Genomic DNA, 19769 nt, shown 5'->3' with positions numbered 1-19769 from the left:
GCTTTAATGTCTTCTAGACACAACTGTAGTGGCTCAATCAAAAAGGGCTTCTGGTTTTTTTTAGCAGGATGTATATCTGACTGTCATCAGCATAACAATGAAAGTAGATCCCATGTTTTCTAAGTATTGAAGTCAAAGGAAGCAAATAAAGGGAAAAGAACAGGGGACTAAGGACTGAACCCTGTAGAACTCCATAAAATAGAAGAGCAGAGGAGGATTCAAAATTAGATCTTCTTAAAGACAGTTCTGTCTAACAGATAAAACCTGAACCATTTTAATGAGGTACCACTGAAAACCAGTTGGAGCTGTAAACTATTTAATAAAATATTGTTGTCCACTGTGTCAAAATCAGCAGACTAGCCAAGTGGAATAAGAACAACATATTCACCAGAAACCTTTGCTATGAACATGTCACTAAAAACTCTTACTAAAGCAGACTCTGAGTTTTAAACTACACTAAAAAAAACCCATGATGATTTGGTCTTCTAAAAAGGGTTTGACCTGAGAAATTACAGCTTTTTTTGCATGTTAGAAATAAAAGGCAACTTCAAGATAGTTTGTTCCAGAATTGTGGTTAAAACATTTTTGTTCTTAATTTGGTGAACTTACACTGATTAGAATACCTGAAAATGTTACTCCAGGAAGAGTTGTGATACTTCATAAAGTAGGAAATATTACAAAAGCGCTCCTCTGTTAACTCTATAGCAACGTCTTTACACTGAGAAGTAGCTCCTACAATGAGCTCAGCAGATGCGCAGTTCCACCAGGCGTTTGCTAATTACTGCTGGCTAGTCTGAAGGAGCTGAGTGGGGGACTAGAAGGAGAGGGTTGCTATGGGAAGCAGAAGTTTCGACGTTTGGAAGCCTGAAACTGCGGCTCTGAGGAGGGGCTTCATCCTTGATGGTCCACCAAGACGTTTTGCACAGCTGAATGGTTGCCATTGGAAATTAAAGGATTTCTCAAACATGCAAAAAAGAACCAAAGCAACACTTCAAGGATGTTTTGATGAGGAAATAACCATTATATGATGTAAAGCTCAAAAAAGTAAAGTTCACATAATGCTATCTGGGTTTTTGTTTGTTTGTTTGTTTGTTTTTTGTTTGTTTGTTTGTTTATTTGTTTTTGACGCAGCATGAATTACTAAGTGAAAAAATTCGGTGTTGTACGTTTTATTTCGAAGTTTCGGATCAGAAATCAAATCTCACACTGTCTTACTTCACCGCCTGTGTCGCCCTCACGATGGAGGTCCCCCCCATACCCCCCTCTTCCTGGACGAGACGACGTAGTGCCTCGGGGTTTCCTCGTCTCGGCCGCAGGCGGGAGGAGAAGGGGCAGGAAGAGCTCGCGCGCCGCGCACAAACACAGCTGCGTGCTGCCTCGCGCTCGGCGCTCACGCGCAGCCTCCTCCACCGTCATGTTTATCGGGATGCGGGCGGAGAACCGGAGCAGCTCGGAGGTCCTGGATGCTGCGGCGCTGAGGCAGCAGAGGAGGCTGAAACAAGCCATCCAGTTCCTGCACAGAGATTCAGCCGACCTGCTGCCATTGGATGGGCTGAAGAAACTCGGGACATCCAAACAGGGAGTGAGCGTCTTTTTATAGGCCTCCGGTTATACGGAGCACCTTACAAAGACTGCAATATTCATCACAACTGACTGATTATCGTTGTTCGTATACATTTTATGGTTGTTACGTAATCAGTCTGATAATAATGTAATAATCTACATTATTATGGCAAAAATAATGTAGAGTATTAAAAACAATGTAGATTGTTTTTGCCTAATCTACATGGGGAAAATATTTTTAGTTATATGGGTGCATGTTATTTTAACCAACACTCTCTAAAGTCTTTTCAACGTAACAATAAGCTAAAGAGACACTTTTTAACATTTCTGATATTGCGATTTATTTGAATTTGAGCTGTGTTTTGTTTCTGCTGCAGCAGCCGCACAACATTCTCCAGAAGAGGCTGCTGGAGGCCAAGCTGTCCCAGGGCAGGATCGACACACAGGGGGTGACCCCGAACAGCAGAGGGCGGCAGCCGAGCTGTTGGCGGTTTTCAAACGACGACGACACGGAAGAGGCCGAAGAAGACCTGATCTATGTGGCCTGTAAAGTGGGTGGAGTCTGCAGTGAATCTTTAAAAGAATGCAGCTATTCACACTCCTTTAGCGTTTTTCCCTGACATTTTGTCACTTAGCAAAATGTTGAAGGCATTTTATTGGGATTTAAGGTGTCCAAACACGTAGTGGAAGGAAAATGAAGGAAAACCACGATGGACCTTGGGCTGCACAGTGGACCAGTTGGAAAGGTTCTGAGTTTGAATCCCAGCATGGGGTCTTAATGGAGGGCGCTCTCGGGGTACCCTGGCTTCCTGGTACAGTCCAAAAAACATGACTGGTTGATTAACCAGTAACTTGAAATGGCCTGTAGGTATACATTTGTGTGTGTGTGTGTGTGTGTGTGTGTGTGTGTGTATGCGTTTGTTAGTCTTTTGAGTTGCTTTGTGATGGACAGGAGATCATCGCCCACCCCAATAAAATACCTTGAAGTTTGTAGTTATAACGAGACAAAATGTGGAAAGGTTCCAGGGGTATGAATCCTTTTGCCTGTGATTGTAGCATAAACGAATCCTATTTTCATTATTATACATATTAACTGTTGACCTTTTTCTGTTCCTGTTGCTGCAGTTATTATTTTCCTCACCTTAGCCTTCTTGTCCTTGTTGTTACAGTGTTTTGGAAAGGAAGTCCCAGTGCTGATTGACACAGGCTGTAGCATGAATCTGATGTCTTCATCGACTGTGGATAGCTTAGGGTGAGTAGAATTCAAAAAACCCATTGTGATCAAGGAACAAGTTAAAACACTTGCATACATTTTCTTCCTTCTGAAGACTGAAAGTGCTTGTCGAGGAGAACAAAATGGACCCAGGTGGGTTTCCGTTTCAACGTAGACTTTGCAGTGACGGATGCATCAGGGAGCTCAGCCTGAACATTGGAGGACTTCGAATAATGTCTTCATTCTTTATAGTGGGTGAGGAAAAGAAAAATGTAGTGAAAAGTTAAAACATAATAGTGTTTGTCATAAAATTGTCGTCTACTCTATATATTTTCAGAGAGCACCAAGCAACTCTTATCTCTGGGCAGCAAGACTTTAAAATCATTCAAGGTAAATCACTATTACTTGCTATTGATATTCCTCTCTCTAGTGCTGTTGGTATAATGAAGGTAATGTGTGACTTACCTACACCTATACATCATCCTATGTATTTGTTGGCACCCTTGGTATGCATATTTTCCATATGATCTAAGCCTGGGAATGGAAGAAGGCTGGTGCAGTAAAACCCCTGCAGTACCATTGAGTGTAGCACTCAATGGTACAAGTCAATTCAATGAATTAATGCACATAAATCATTGTTATGACATATTTTCTTATGTGTACTGTGATCTGTGTTGCAGTGCGTAATTGATACTGATAAGCAGATGTTGGTGTTTGGGACGACCACAAGGGAGCAAGTTGAATTTGTTAAAAAGCCACCAAGTGAAAGGTCAGGCTGACATTTTAGGTCTTCGTTGTTTTTGCCAAGACTCTTAACAGACTTCTGAACACAGTCTGTTCATTTTTATAGTTACTGTGAACAGATGAATGACTGCAATAGCTCTCAAAATCCACAGAGCACGATTCAACTAGTTGTTGGATACAGTTGTATTTCCTTGTAGAAGAGAAAAGTAGATGTTTAAACTGACAAAACGAAAACGTTTTAACACTTTAGTTTGTTCAGTTTGTTTTTATTTATAGGTAAATAAAAATGTAGTAATAAAGCAAGAGAAACAAATTTGCTGCAAATCATATTAACTACATTTTATGTACTTGTCCTTTTCTTCCAGTGTCCTGGATTACTGATCTTCCTGGCTCAACACAAACACACATGCACATGAAAAAGCAGTACTTACATAGTTTGATGACAACAATGTGTCCGCTAAAAGTACATAATCAGCATTGGAATTTGTCTTTACAGGCAACTTTTATTGAGTTTTTCCTGGGAAAACAGTAAAACAAGAAAAAGTAAAGTTGGGTATTTAGTAAAGTTGCTGTCAAACTTAAATACTAGCACCAAAATAAATGCTAATAACACCTTCTGGAACTAAGTCAAAGTATACACCCTATCTACACTCTAGTCAACTTCAACAGCCCGGTGTCACTACTTAAAGTGGCATAACGGACTCACTCCCACTTTGCTGCTTATTTATTATGAGGAAGAGACAGATAATTTCATAAAGACACTACTGTTTACACATGAAGCACATCTTATGTAGCTTTGGCCCTTGGGTTGGCCTGATGTGTGTCTTGTAAAAGTTGTTCCCTACTGTATGTTCAATGCTGGCAGATACAAGAAGGTGTAGTGATGTTGTTTTTGTAATTCTTATGCAGATGTGATTTATACCTTGTGTTATATAAATAGGTGTTTTTTTTCTTCTTTTTTTTGTCAAAACCAGTGTTCTATAGTCATTGTTTATTACTTAGCACAATGTGTTGTGTACAGATTAGGTAGACAATTGTGGTTAAAAGCATTGTGACTGACGGACATATTGTTTTTCTCAACGTCTGCAGCTTTATTGTTGCGAGATGGGTTGGGTTTCTACTTAATGTTTTGACATTAAGTCAAACATTAAGTGAACTTTGGTTCACCAATAAGCATTTTATGATTTGTAAGAAAAACACTGGGCTTCTTAAAAGTATTGAAAAAAATGAAATCAGAATTAATATTATTGGTCGAGATTCTATGCACAAACAAGCACAAACAAGCAGTGTGACTTCAGTTTCAAGCACAAACTATTTAACCTTTCGAGGACATGAAACAGAAATTTACTTACTCTCACCTGATCGGTCTTCAAAGGAATGAAGAATCAACGCACTTTATAAGCAGAAGTAGAAATGTTTGTGGGGAAATGAGGGATTTCTGTCAATCTGAAGACTTTTGATCACGACTGTAAATCTTTTATATTTTATAATGTGGTAAAGTATTTTTTTTAGTCTAGGTTGTATTTGTATTGTGTTCACTACCTACTAATCTTTACAAAAGGTATGCTGTAACACATGGCTGCAGCCAAAGTACAGTAAGGATCAAATAAAAATAAATCTATACCAGATTTTCTATGTTTTTGTGTGAATTCTTTTTAAAGGAATGTTTTATAATAATTTAGAATATGTGTTCCAATGAGGCTTGTTTGTCATATAAAAATGGATAAAAATACCTTTAATTAAGCCCATTTTTACATATTAAAATACTTTTCATTTGTTTTTATGTAATACTTTAATCTTAAATGTTGAGCCTTTATTGACTGAAAGCAGAAAATCACCATAATTAACAGAAATACTCTTGAAAACATCAGTCTGTAAATGTTACACTTCTAAGGAGTAATGCTGAAACTTTACAGAGGTGCAAAAGCTCCAGCATGGGTTACTCCACTGCATGTTGGATTGGTTACCATGGTGAACTTAACATGGCAGTGTAGTTTGGTAACACCCCTGTCTGCTGACTGACGAGTGAACAGCCAATACTGGGAAGTTCTCCAAGGAAACCAGCGTCAACAGAGAGATGAACCTGCAGTCTGATTGGAAACAACACAAGCTTGGGCAAAGTACTTTCTAGGGTAGTCTTATTTGGGGTTTTTTATTGTTTTTTTTGTTTTGTTTTTTTCAGATTTAACAAGTTTTGTTCCATTTCAACTTGATAGATTGACATGGACAAAATCAAGTTAGAGGCCGATCTGGTCCAGGTGCTTACTGGCAACCCGGGATGCAACGTCACTTACGTTCTGGACGTCTCTGAGAGGGCAAGAGCTGTCCTGGGATCAGTGAAACGCCTGCTAATCCAGACTCTGCTGGCTAAAGCTTCTCTGGGAGACTCTCTGTTTAACATGGTCGGATTCTCAAACACGGTGAGGATACCCTGAAAATCTAGAAAAAACATGGAATGATGCTGTTAGATTATGTGTTTTGATGTTCTGAGTGGATACATCTGTGCAATAGTGCCGTACACTTCCATGTCAGGAGGTTAAACATTGTACCATTATTCTAAAAGTAACATGAAAAAGAAAGATTGCAATTTGTAAATGTACTTCCCAATGAAGGGCATAGTATTTGTGACATGACCCATATTTGGATGAAACTAAAACTGAAGTGTGTCATAGTGAACACTGTTACATTTGAAGGAAAGAGTGTGAAGGGTATACGACATGTAAACACCATGTGAAGTTTTGCTGAAGGAGGGACTGGTGAACTTCACAATATGGCATCATGAGAAAAGTACTTTATATATAAATATTGAAGCAAAAATTGAAGACAAAAGCTGGGAATATTTCAACAAATATGGGTCTTCCAAATGAACATTAACTCTAAGCATAATGCCAAATTAATTACGAACTGACTTAAGGAGAACAAAGTCAATATTTTGGTGTGACCATCACAAAACCCTTATCTTGGTGCCATAGAAAGTCTTTGGGCAGAGTTGAAAAAGGTGTGAGTAAGGCAATCTGCAAGCCTAACTGAGTTACTCCTGTTTGTTCCAACAAACTATTGTGGAAAGCTTGTAGAAGGAAACCCTGAACCTGTGACCCAGTCATACTGTAAGGCAGTTCTACCAAACATTAAGGAAATGTATGTAAACTTCTGACTTAAAGAAATAAAGAAAGAAAAATTCGCCCAATCTGGTATTTAGTAAATATGAAACATGTTGGTTATCAATTGCGTTGACTCTTAAGAGTTTTAAATTTTGCCCAATCGCTAATGTTTGGCATATGTAATGCACCAGTTTGATGCTTTGAAGATTACCAGAAATTGCCTGCGGTGTAAACAACCATCCTCTGCTGCAAAGAAAGACGTGCCGAGCCGAAATACACTCTGCTAAAACTACAGGCAGGTTATAATTCTAAAACAGAGTAGAAAATCAACGTCATCTTTCACCACTTCTTGTGTTTGCCAATTGGCCAGGATTAGATTCTACTGGAGGAATCAAACTCAATGCGAGAAAGCCCAGAAGGAGCACTGAAGTAAGATGAGAATGAGCGGAACTGCATAGGAAGGCAAGCTACAACTGACCTGAAACATAGAAAGTTTAGTTTGATTTATTGTCAGTAATAAAAGGTTATGTGTCATTTTATACAGCGTATGTCAGTATTTTGTATAATCTGGTGACACACCTGTGTGAAATACGCTAAAACCATTGGAGGTTGTATGTTGCATTACCACAAGGATCCCCGAGATATCCTTTGATTTCCGCTTGTTATATTTATTACATAAGTTCATTCCTCTGTTTTTATCCTTTCCAGGTGCATTGCTGGTCCTTGCACATGCTTCCCTGTCTTCCTAACACCGTTTTCACAGCTTTTCCTTGGGTTCACTCCGTCAGCTGCAGCCTCGGCAGACACCTACTAGCTGCCTTGAAAGCGGCTCTCTCTGACCCGGCGTGCCACGCCGTTCACCTGCTCTGCACTGACCTCCCGGAGCAGCCGGGGCTCTTACTCAGATTCCTGTCAGCCCTGGAGACCTGCAGGCCCATAAATGTTTTCTACCTTCAAGGACCCAGCAGTGGGTTGGAGAGGTCAGCCAGAGACTACCTGCTGTGTCTGAGCCAGGCCACCAGAGGGAGCTGCTACCTGATCATGTTTGATTTGGAGGGCAATTTAGAGAAGGTGGGGAAGTTTTTTTGTCGGTACAAAGCGCAAATGAATAAAGAAGTCCTCTTCTGGAATGATTACACCACTATAACTGCTTCTGTGAATTCTGGCAGGTGATTCCTATTCACATCGTTGACAGCCAGCCTTCGACTCCAGCATCACAAACCAAATGCTCTCATAGCGCCTCCACCATTAAATACCAGCCAACTTCACCAGCACTGAGGTTGGTTTGCATGGGTTACAGTTTTAAGAAAGTGCATCTGCAAACACTTGATTGTGTTTTGTTGTTGTTGTTGTTGTTGTTGTTGTTGTTTCCATCTTCTTGTAGGTGCAGGCCGAGTGTTGGTGAGTTTTCATCAGGCTCCTGTGTGCTGTGTGGTCCAGCGGTGGCCGGGTCGGAGTTCTTCCCAGGCCACAGGGTGTTGGCCAGGAGACAGGCGGACGGCCTTTTCTACCCAGGCTCTGTGATCCAGGAAGTTCAGGTGGACTCATGCTAGTATTTGAATAATAAGGCAATAATAATACAAGTAAAGAAAAATAATTACTTTTCAATATTTTCTGAATTTCCAAAGTTTGCAGCAAAGAAATTTCAAAGTGTTTTCTAGAAAATTTCTGAAATTAAAAATTTTTTAGTTTATTTTTGGTGGAAATTTACTCCTCCTGTTTTCTATCAACAATGGGCCGAATAAGCCTTCAGAATGACTATAAAGTGGAAAATTGTTCAGCTGTGTATATGTTCAGCTAATATACACAGCGTGCTCATGTCTGAGTATATTAGTCTGTTATAGAAGTCTCCAGTCTACTGGGTTTATATTTTGATTGAAATTTTCTTCCCACATGCAAACTCAGGACTGCAAGGGACTTTGGGTAGTTGAGTTTGACCATGGAGGCAGTGCTGTCTCCTCCCAGTGTGAACTGGTTTGCTCACTCGACCTGGTCGTGGACAGCAGAGGTCATAACCACCGGCTGGTACCTGGGGATTTTGTCCTGTCGCCATGGGAATCAGATCTGAGGAGATACGGTCCGGGTCGAGTGGTGGCAGTCGCACCTCACAGAGGTACCTTAAAACATCATACACACTTTTAGTTTCGTATCTGTTCGTCTAGATGGATTACTTCTTCTTTCAGACAGTTTCTACTCAACTAATTGCACATCTAGCAGTAATAATGTCCAAAAATTACATTTTTCACATAGGAACAGGTTAGGAAAAAGGAAAAACAATAACTGTGAAATGGAAATGTGGTGAAGAAGCATTGTGATCATCCTAGGACATCATTTTGCTTTGCTTTTTTTCCTGCAGCCGATGTCGTGGCCGACCTCCAGGTGCTGATGTGGAACAGCTCTGTGTCTCTGGTTCCTGACAGCCTGGTTTTGCCAGTTTCACTATATCATTATTTCAGACTTGTGAGGCAGCTCCAGATTCCAGCCCCAGTTTTCGGACGATGCTGCAGCCGGGTCTGCAGCAAGTCTCCATGTCCTCTCCGGAGGCCTTACACACACTGCTGCCAGTCCACACACACCCAGCTGCCATGCGTGGTTCCCACCAGCTGTAGGTCCGGCCTGGAAGAGCCGTGTCACTTTAACAGGGATGAATTTGTCAGGAATGGACACTCTGAGACACTGTCCCCACCACTGACATCGCCAACCATACAGGAAAACACTTCAGACTCCCCCGGAGCAAAGCTTTGGAGCAATCGACGACGTCCTCCTTGGAGGTACTGGAGGAGAACTGGGCCAGAACCACAACACAAACAACCAGGTCAGAAACAGACACCGTTTGCTGCTGAAATCTGGCCCCACCAATCCATCTGAATAAAAGCTGCTTCATTAGTATTAGCTCATCACTAACAGCTACAATTGAAGCTAGAAGTTTACTTGCACTGAAGTTAAATCAGTCTATACTTCTCTTGTTTTAGGCCAGTCAGAGTGACCAAGATTTTTTCTGTTTGCTAAATTCCACAACGAGAGAAAGAGTATGTAAATTAAGATTTATTAATGTTTTCACAAATAGGGTTTGAATACATTTCCTGAGTATTTTGGTAGCGATGCCTTTGCTACCAAAGGCATTGGTCTTCAGAAAGTCCTTGACTTTTGTCTTGGTGCCTTTTTCCACATTTGGGACCAAAAGGCGTCCGTCTCTGTGGAACAGAGCCCGTCTCCTCCCTGAGCGGTATGATGGATGACGTTGTCATCATGTCTGTACTTCTGTATAATTGTTTGAACGAGGCGCCTTCAAGCATCTGGAAATCGATCCCACGGATGAACCAGACTGGTGGAGCGCCACAATTCTCTTCCTGACTCTTGGCTGATTTCTTTTCATGTCAAACCAGAAAGTAGTGAGTTCCAGGGATTCCTCCAATCAACTCAATGTGACAGTCAACCTATCAGAAGTTTCCATTATCATCTGGGCTTCCCCTCATTGTTCTTAAGAGAGTAATTATTCTGTATGTAAATTTCAGATTTTGAATACATTAATAAAAATAAAAAATCTCTGACATTTTTTCTGTCATTATTGTGGGATTTAGCAAATAGAAATAATTTTGGTAATCCTAATTTGATCTGATATAACTTCAAGTTGTGAAAGAAGGGGGTCTTTTGTAAACCTCTACTTTCAACTGCATGTAGTATTTGAGATTACACATGTACACAAAATAAAATTAAGAGTTGTGGAAAGCTACATATTAAATGTTCCATGTATCTTTATTCCCAGGAAGTGAAGTGAACAGGACGATGTCACAACCCTCCAGCCTCCCTGTCCCACAGATCAGCAGCTCACCAAACCACAGCTCCCTGTTTCAGTCGCTTCCTGATGTCAACGCAAAAAACATGAACATCAGAGATGTTTTCGGAACGGCCAGCTTCAAGCCTCGACCACCTGCACAGCGCCAGTCCTTCTCTGCTGGCGAAGCCGCTCTGATCCCTACGTGATAATGGTATAAATGTGTGAAAAGATATTAAGTTTACTCTTTTATTGCAGCAGCATAATCTCACACTGATTAACGGATTCAGATGGAGGAAAAAGAGATGTTAATTGGTTCAGAATAAAATTTGTTTCGCCAGTTAATTGCAAAGTGAAGTAATTTAAAATTATATTTACTCTTTAAAATTGACTAGCTTAACTTTATTGGTTAAAAAATACTGTTTCCTTATAAACATAAATATGATGTGACCCAGAGGCCCATTTCTATTAGCTGTTGTTCAAAATAGTAAAGATTAGAGATTTCGCTTCATTTTTACTAATTATAATTCAGGGATTTTAAAAAAAGACAGCTGCTCATTAATTTAGACGATTCCAACTTGCCATCTGGTTGTTTGGGAGTCATGCTAGCAACAGAGGCTTTGTGCTTTAGTCAAATGAAATAAAAACTGAGCTTTTCTGTATTGTAAGTCTGGATGGAAGACTGGTGGAAAACAATTATTGATATGTGAGGAAGTATGTGATCATCTCCCTTTGGTAGGGCTGCATCAATCCACTGTTTTCCACTTCCGATACCGATATCTGCGTTTTAGTAATGGTCGATACCGATCCGATACAGAAAAGGTACTGAACTGACTTAAAACATTTCTTTTTTTTTTTTAAACACGGACAAAAATCTCCTGCATTACAAATGTATTTGTAACTCTGTCAGTACAGCACGCTTAAATACACCAATAGCTTCACAAGCTTGGTCAAACATGTAAAATATAAAAGGACAAACCTTTCAAATGGTTCAGAAAATGACATTAGGAATTCTAAATATAATATAAATTAAATAATAAAGCATGATGCCTCTCAGAACCCTAGGCATAGAAATAGACTGAATAGATCTGCCCTTATTGATGGGGCACATCATCACCATGACCTGAGCTAGAATTTATTTTTTTCCAATATTGGGACTGATGCATATATTGATATCGGATTAGTGCATCACTACCGTTTAGAGTCATGCATGATATGTTTCTACATTATTAAAATGTTCTAGCCCATTTTAATTATAAAAACAGGGGTCTCGATTAGAAAAATGAGGATAATACTCAAAAACATCAGGTGAAATCGAAATATTTCATCAGGCTCAAAATGTTTCTTTATGGCCAAAAAAGACCCAGATTTTAAGCCTTTACAAGAAACATCACTGAATGTAGAATGAGCTGGATGATTGTTATCTTGGTAAAACACAGAAAATTGTGAAAAAATATATATTTTATTGTAAAAAATATATATAAAGCGCAGTAGCATCGCAGGTTATAAAATCCACAAATATTTACATAATGTTGGGTAAAATTCTGCTAATCAAGTATAAAATGTCCAATAATATGGCTTTTCTCCATGATTTAAAAAAAGCAATCAATTTTGAAAGCGAAGCATAAGACTTTAAAAAAGGCAAGAAGGACACACACACACACTCACACGTAGCCTTAGCATTGGTCAGTTCTGTTATTGAAGCTCAGGATGGCCAGGTCAGCTCGGCCAAGATGTCAGAAGTTAAAGGTGAGGACGACGCTCTCTCCAGGTTGAATGCTGACCAGGTGAGTCTGTGGCTGTGAATCTGGGACACTGGCAGAGACGGAGTACATTCCAGGTGACACCTCGATGTAAAAGTCTTCATCCCTAGCCAAGACGGGCTTCTGCGGGAAACTCTACGGAATACATAAAACACTTTAGCATTAGCTATAGAACGTAGCTAATGCTTTAGCTTGAAGCTAAAACTCTTGGTTGCATTAAAACAGACACGTTCTGATCGGTACTGGGTCTCACAGGTTTTCTCCTGGGCTGTGTAGATGTCGACTGCCCAGGTCTTGGCCGCGTGTGGAACTTGGATATGTGCTCCCTCTCAACGGCGCTGTGCTCCCTGCAGCTGCCAGATTCATAAAACTTCTAGAAAAAACAAAGAAAATAAATCACCGTCTTTTTTTGTTCTTTAGTCTCAACAGCATCTTTCAAAAATAATTCATACCCCTTGAACTTTTTCCACATCTTTTGATGTTAGGACCAGAAAATTTAGCTTGTTTGTTAGCTGAAAACAGATGTACTCAGCTAAAGCGACTAATCGTGATGAATCCACTGTTGAAATGATCGTCAGCTAATTTAGAGCCTGGGGGCGTAGATTTAATATTTATACGTTTCAAATATAAAATTAAAAACAACTTTGTCAACATGTTTTACCCAAAACTCCTCAACTGACATTTTGTTTTTATATTCACCCGCTTCAAATTCACTACAGGAATTTTAAGCAATAGATTTTTTTTAAAGGAACTGAATTGTTAATTTTAATCTTTTAGCGCATTTCTCTTGTATAGAAAAGGCTTAAGTAGTTTCATGAAAACCCTGCAGAATGTGACAATTTTCCTTATCCGAATAAACGATTAATCGTCAGAATAATTGGGCCTGTCACAGTAACAAATTTTGCTGGACAATAAATTAATCAATTATTTATTGGGAAAAAAACGACAATATTGTTGAGTTGAGATCATTTTCAAGTAATATAATAGTAATGGCATAATAATTCAAGAACACATGATCAAAGATGAATAAACTTTAAATCCATCTGAACATTTAACAATCCAACAGAAGACTTTTTAAATATCCAAAATAAAACAAACAAAACAACAAATAAAATGAATTATGAAATCTCTCTAAACAAAACGGTCCTTTGAAAAGGAATTATGCAATTAACTGACTTATTGCGATCGGTCTAAGAATAATCGATTAATCGATTACTAAGACAACTGGTGCTGTACATCTGTATGATCCCAATAAAATGTGGTTGTAGCATGACGTCATGAGGAACACTTGCATTAATTGCACTGCAGTGTACGCACAACAAAAGTTAAGAGATCCTCTCTGACCTGGCAGGTGTGGCTCGTCTGTGCCATGAACGATTTGATATTTGCAAAGGCATCACGAAGCTCCGACTGGGTATTCTGAAAGGTGCAGAATGAAACGAAAGCGTATTTGTTTAACACGATGTGATGAGGCGCACAGTGGATGGACAGAACACAAACCGACAGCAGGTATAGAAGTGGGAACCCGATAAGAACACGTTCCCACCTCAGTAGCGCCTTGGTCGGACGTTGCGGAGGTCTGGGATGCTCTGATGCTGGTCCAGTCAACGTCGCGCCTGGACGCTCGCTCCAGCACCTCCAAGCCAAGCCTGCTCGAGCGACGCAGGGAAAACTCCAGCCAGGCCTGGCTTGCCATCAACGCGTTACCTGAAAGGTCATAGGTCACATGTTGTCTGACAAATTGGCTGAAAATTAACACTGAAGGTCTTTCGTAATGACGTCTGACCGTTCCAGTCTGTCATTCGTTAAATAAGATGAGTAAACCAGCTGCATTGAGCAATTAATCAATTCATCATGGATAGATGTTTATGGAAACTTCATAATACGGTTTATTTATAGTTTGGGTTTTGAGGGTTTTTTTCCCCTGTTTTATCATTTTTGGTTTTTGAATTTTATATTGGATGTTTAAATGTCTTCCAATCTGGTGTGTTCTTTACAAATTTTAAGTTTTTATGTCTTTATGAGTGCAGACTTACATCTGTTTCAGTAAGCCTACTTTCCTGTTTGTAAAACTTTATTTTATTGGTCTGAAGAATCATTCTAATTTTAAATCCACATTTTCATTAGCTCCTATCAGAAAATCCTCAAGATTAAAAAAAAAGAAAAGTCCTCATTTTCAGACCTTATGTTTTAGCTGATTCCAGTAATGATTACACCTGGGATTACTTCATTTATGAAGGAAAAACTGACCCCAAAGGAGACATAAAGGCTTAACTCATGACACAGGACATAAGCTTTTGAATGCACAAATCTTAGGGACTGGATACAAGCTGTATGTAGACAGCTCTTCACTGACCTCTTCACTGACCTCCTTGAAAAGAGAATCTGGGCATATGGCACAATCAAAAACAAACAGAAAAGGGATCTAGAAGGACTCTGCCTATTTTGTGCAGTGGAGACACACCAGGGATGTCCGTCTGTGTTCTACTTTGAACATGGCACATGAGGGGACACAGCTGGCAGGAATGTCAAAGATAGAGATGCAAAATGGACAAGGAAAGAAGTTCAGGTTCCCCCAGCTGTAAAGGTCTACAGTCTGTATGCATCATGTTTGGCTGTAATTTGATTTGTTCCTTAGGTTTTTTTTCTTTTCCGTTTTAATTTTTCAGTTGCGTGGGAGGAGAGGATGTATCAGATGCGCTGAGTGGGTACTACCAAGTGCTCCACAAAACAAGAAAGTGGTACAAGACATTATTTCATCACTTTGTGGACGTTGCTGTGGTGAATGCAAGTTGACTGGAGTCAGGCATCTCACACAGAAAGCTTTCTGGGAAACACTGGCAAGACCAGCTCATGGCTTTAGGCTCAATAAATTGGACTGCTCAGCCTAAAAGTTTTAATTGTTCCCTTTACAAAGACCTCAAACATTTGCATGCACTCTAAGTGGTTCAAGAGCGTTTTAGGATTAATTTTAGGTATGCTTTAATCAGATGTTTTTGCATGTAGGTGGATGAGGATCAAAAAACGACGACTTAATTCACATTAAATCGTTATTTAGGTGCGCAGGTGACAAGCTAACTCTTTCAATAGATTAAACTAAGGCCTTAACTAGTAGCTTTACAGCATTAAAGGTTCAGAAACTCAAAATAAAAACACTGTTAATAAAAACACATATGTTCGCCTGCACGCGCCGCGGTTTCCTACCGTGTCGTCACAACAACTCTCCCGTCACCACGCCACTAATCTGCAGCAGGTCTAGTTTACATCGTCGGCGCCTTGCTGGTTCGGCCGGCACGGAACCTGGTTTATTTTAACTGAACCAGAACTTTGGAGAACCGACGCTTATCAGAGATACTCACATTTTCCTTGACAACTGTCACTTTCTTTTCAAATGAAATGACAGGAAATCCTGCTCGTTAAACCCCGCCCCTTTCAGGAAGCACACAGATGAAACGTCACCGCGCTTCTTTGCTTGGAATAATAAATTAAATGTTTAAAAGGCTCAGTGGTATTATCTCTATTATAACTCTGAAAGTTGTATTTTTTAACATAAGTTTAACTTATTTATGCAAAATTTTTCATTAACAAGTTTGCAAACTCGACTGAATGAATCCTTAAAATTAATAAAGAGCATCCTCTTTCTAATCACATATTTTTTTCTAACCTACTTTTTTCCTTTCTTAGATTTTTGTATATTTTTTTTCCTTCCTAGATTTATTTCTGCATCTGTTTTCCATTCTTGTTCAACTAGGATTTAAAAAGTTTAGAAACAGGGAAAACCAGTTTTCATTTATTAGAATGCAAATATTCAGACTGAACCCATTTCTATCTTCCATTTTAGAAGCCAATGAGCATAAAGTGTATTCATATCCAGCAATCCTCAGGCAGAAATGTGTAAGTGTAGCTTTTTGCTGTTCCTGTTCCGCCTAAACATCTGTGTAGCTTTACAAATGCAGTGATGTACACAAATTTATAACTGAAATTGTCAATGCTCAAGTTATTAATGACTTTTTAAATTTCTAACTTTCTAGATCCGACATTTCTCTAATTTATTCTGGAAAACCAATCAGTCGATTTATTCCACCTTTTTATTTTTCATTGAAATGAAACTGAAAAGTGAACAGACTTCCCCTGTAGTTCATCCAATTAAAAGCTGTCAGCATGTATAAAGGGACATTTTACAGGAGAACAGTCAGTTTTTCAGTTTTAGAGGCTTTGACAGTTAAAACTTGTAGGCCATTTGTTATAAACGTTTAAGTTCACTCTTGATCTTTCTACTGTCAACAGTAATGAGACAACAAGTTCCATTTACACAGTTTATTCTGCCAAAAACAAGTAGAAAGAAATGTTATGCCATCAGCACACAGGCTCCTCCCACTTCCTTGATCTTCTCCTCGGCCTTGCGGCTGAAGAACTTGGCTTTGACGATCACGGGCTGCTTGGGCAGCTTGCCTTTGCCCAGAACTTTGTAGTAACCCTGCACAGAAAAATGACAACAATGAGACCAAATTATTTATGAAGACGTAGCAAAAAGCATCAAATATTCCATAGCTGATTATATCACAGGATCAATTACAAATGGCTGGAAGAATAAACAGAACACATGAAACCGAACCAACATTTATATGGTGATGGATGAGGAAAAACATACAATACCATACACATAATATTATATGTTTGCTATATTAATTCAATTTAACAATCATTACAATCAGATACCACTTGCTTTAGTAACCATTTTCAACCTCTAAGTTAATCTTTACAAGTAAACAAGAAAAACTATTAAAGATGGAGAATAGAGGAAATGCAAACAGAAGGAAGATTATCTAGAAGCTTACAAAGTTTCATTTTTTAAAATATTAATAAAATGTACATCTAACCTGATAAACATCTGGGGCACAAGTTAGCACTGCTATGGTAACGGCTTTTCACTTTATTGTATGTACAGAGCCAATCCAACTCATTTTCTCCTGCCAGTACAACAGTTTCAAATTTAAGTTTCTTAATCGCAAATATTAATATGTAAACATATTCTCACTGAATTTGTTTACCCATTTCAGGTAAATATAATGTTTGACTTTGCTTAAACCAGAAGTTAAATCAAATTTAACGCCTTTCTGCATTAGGTTCTGTGGGACAACTTCCAAATTTAGGAACGAAGAGAATATTTCTCTTTCAGCCCCAAGACAAAAAAAAAAAAAAAAAAAAAAACCTCATTTCAAAGTGCCTCAAAATTCTATTCAATCTTAAGATGTATCTTTGATTTTAAGCTTTTAATCCCTTTCCAATAAATTTGAAACAGAAATCCTGCTGAAGCTACATTTCCACCAAATCCAAAGATCAAAACAAACCACAACTACCACAAACAAACTTCTGCTTTTACGCCCAAACACAGACCAAAGTTCTGCCTGTGGATCCCATAAAGTGCAGATTTAGGTGAATGAATCGACGAGGAGCTTACAGCGCGCACGGCGTCGATGACGGGCGCGGGGCCCTCGGGCTTCTTGCCGTAGTTGACCCGGGTCTGCTCGCTCACCAACGTCCACAGCTTGTCCAGGTTGATGGTGGGGCAGTAAGACGTGTTCCTCTTCAGGTGGTAATGTCTCATGCCCACCTTCCCAAAGTAGCCCGGATGGCTGAGGAAGACAAAGCAGCACTGGTTCAGAACAAATCTATGAAAACCAGAGGAGCCTGTAAGCAGACGGAGCGTTTTCATACAGCAGAGGAGACAGTAACTGGTTACTTTTTTTTTTATCCCACAAGGAGTGCCTGTCCCTCCAAGCTGGAGGCTTGGACTTCAACTTGTCAAAGTTTTGTTGCTCTGGTCAGGCACACATCTAACATCTAACAATGGACGGGCACATTTACTACGTCAGAACTTATTCTGCTAATGTGTTTCAAACCATTAGCGCATGAACCACGTCAAGCAAGCGTGAAAAACGTATTTTATGCGATCTTAAGGAAGTTATTTAGATTTTTGCCGCTTGCATCAAACTTTTCAAACTTTAAAATATGCATTACAAAAAAACCTTGATAGAAACACGGCTGTTAAGACTGTAAACACAAACGTTTGGATACCAGACATATTGGGAAAGAGCAAGTTAATGTCACCTTGGTGCATCAAGGTTCAAAAAGAAAAAATAAGATTTGTTTCAAGTCTGGTAAAAATAAAAGTTCCATCATACCCGAACCCACGAACGAGCCAAACAAGAAAGGTGTTTTTGTTTTTTTTACTACTCACTATTTGTCAAAGTTGATTCTGTGGTGATGCATACCACCAGCATTACCACGACCTCCAGGATGCTTCCTGTGCTTCCCTGTGGACAGAAACCAGCTGCTGTTAGGGACAACTCTACAATACCTGTTAACTCTTAACATTCTGCATTAAAACCACAGAATATGCTCACCAACGCGACCATGTCCATGGCTCACATGTCCTCGGAGCTTCCTGGTTTTGGACTTCTTGGTAGGCTGTAAGAAAAAAAAAAAGTTGGCTTATGCTTGAAATTGTGAACTGATTTAGCTTAGCAATTGTCATGATCGAAATCGATGAAGATGACACATTTTCTTCTGATAAAATCCGACTTTAACAGTTCCAATGCATTTATTTAACTAATCTGGAGCCACAAATTTACGTTCCAACCACTAAACTCGCTGAAGTGTACAAATACACTGCATGCTGTCTATGAGCTTGAAAGCTAACAGCTAAAACCACTAGCCGGTGGCTAGTTATGCTACTACAACACCCAACAGCGAAAATAAATTTCATACGGCATCCACATTATGATTTGAAGAACAAATGTTCGTGTAGTCGTTATGGATATAATGTTAATTAGTGCCGGAAAAGTAACTAAACAAGAGCCGTGGCCCTAGGAAACCCGGTTAGCACAGTGTAAAACGCTCAGAAAGCCAGATAATCTTAATAAAGTGTACAAATAACACAAAAGGATGGTCAATTATAGATGAATGTATATAACGAGAATGTAAATTTTCTATATTTTGGAAGTATAAACGAGGATGGGAACAGATTTAGCTGCATTTCAGTACACAGGGACTACATGGTAGCACCTACCATCTTGGAGGTTAGCTGAAAGAGGAACGCGATTTGGAAACAACGCGGTTTTGTGCGAGACTTGCTTTCTTGACAAACTCGGGCTTAATAGCCACAGCGACACCTAACGTTACATAGCGGAACACACACTCAGAGTTGGAGCTGATTTACATAAAAAAGGTCCGTTATTCAAAGTTTGCTTTACACCTTTACAGAGTGTAACTTCTCATTGGTTAAAATAACGCACAGGGAGATGAGATTCTCAACCTCAAATGGTTTTTCAGCGGCAGACTGCCACATCAGCTGCAGCTGCTTGTCTCATAGGAGGAATTCAGCATCATCAGAGTGGTAAGATGAACCATTTTAAACAAAGTCACATCAAATGTGATATTTTATTTTATTGCATTCTGTGGGAATTTGTAGAAACAGACATTTTATGAAAGTTAGTTGTAAAAAACGGTAGGAGGAAATATTCAATGAGCAGAAAATATAACGTTTTTTAGCATAAATAAACCAATTTATTATCATAAAAACAATTTTTTTTAAAGTACAAAATGTG

General features: G+C 39.2%; 4 protein-coding genes across 5 annotated transcripts; 2 read left to right on the top strand and 2 right to left on the bottom strand.

The window, feature by feature from the left end:
* The first annotated feature begins 946 nt into the window (after window positions 1-946).
* On the top strand, window positions 947-4401 carry LOC106922926 (nuclear receptor-interacting protein 3). The gene is made up of 7 exons (XM_088006750.1): window positions 947-1582; window positions 1941-2114; window positions 2733-2815; window positions 2892-3031; window positions 3114-3166; window positions 3457-3545; window positions 4386-4401. The coding sequence occupies exons 1-7, from the start codon at window positions 1415-1417 to the stop codon at window positions 4399-4401; spliced, it is 723 nt and encodes a 240-aa protein (XP_087862876.1). The 5' UTR covers window positions 947-1414.
* On the top strand, window positions 3895-10605 carry cunh11orf16 (chromosome unknown C11orf16 homolog). Its single transcript, XM_088006749.1, has 6 exons — window positions 3895-5940; window positions 7330-7692; window positions 7791-8159; window positions 8527-8734; window positions 8978-9436; window positions 10388-10605. Exons 1-6 carry the CDS (start codon window positions 5743-5745, stop codon window positions 10603-10605), a joined length of 1815 nt encoding a protein of 604 aa, XP_087862875.1. The 5' UTR covers window positions 3895-5742.
* Window positions 10606-11839: 1234 nt separating this feature from the next.
* akip1 (A-kinase interacting protein 1) lies at window positions 11840-16318 on the bottom strand. Of its 2 annotated transcripts, none has more exons than XM_014995682.2 (5): window positions 15519-16318; window positions 13706-13866; window positions 13504-13578; window positions 12413-12532; window positions 11840-12294 (listed from the first exon to the last, which is right to left on the bottom strand). In XM_014995682.2, the coding sequence occupies exons 2-5, from the start codon at window positions 13853-13855 to the stop codon at window positions 12133-12135; spliced, it is 507 nt and encodes a 168-aa protein (XP_014851168.1). In that variant the 5' UTR covers window positions 13856-13866; window positions 15519-16318; the 3' UTR covers window positions 11840-12132. The 2 variants fall into 2 exon arrangements, with proteins under 2 accessions (XP_014851168.1, XP_014851167.1); XM_014995681.2 differs by lacking the exon at window positions 15519-16318 and adding an exon at window positions 15364-15512.
* Window positions 16319-16461: 143 nt separating this feature from the next.
* On the bottom strand, window positions 16462-19310 carry rpl27a (ribosomal protein L27a). The gene is made up of 5 exons (XM_014995680.2): window positions 19232-19310; window positions 18567-18630; window positions 18401-18476; window positions 17621-17795; window positions 16462-16636 (listed from the first exon to the last, which is right to left on the bottom strand). The coding sequence occupies exons 1-5, from the start codon at window positions 19232-19234 to the stop codon at window positions 16508-16510; spliced, it is 447 nt and encodes a 148-aa protein (XP_014851166.1). The 5' UTR covers window positions 19235-19310; the 3' UTR covers window positions 16462-16507.
* Between the last annotated feature and the right edge of the window lie 459 nt (window positions 19311-19769).

This window comes from Poecilia mexicana, unplaced genomic scaffold (genome assembly GCF_051168715.1).
Source record: "Poecilia mexicana isolate PSO_F unplaced genomic scaffold, ASM5116871v1 scaffold_6, whole genome shotgun sequence".
Classification (NCBI taxonomy): Eukaryota; Metazoa; Chordata; class Actinopteri; order Cyprinodontiformes; family Poeciliidae; genus Poecilia; species Poecilia mexicana.
The sequence above is the reverse complement of the archived record's forward strand: the minus strand, read 5'-3'. Positions and strand labels throughout refer to the sequence as shown.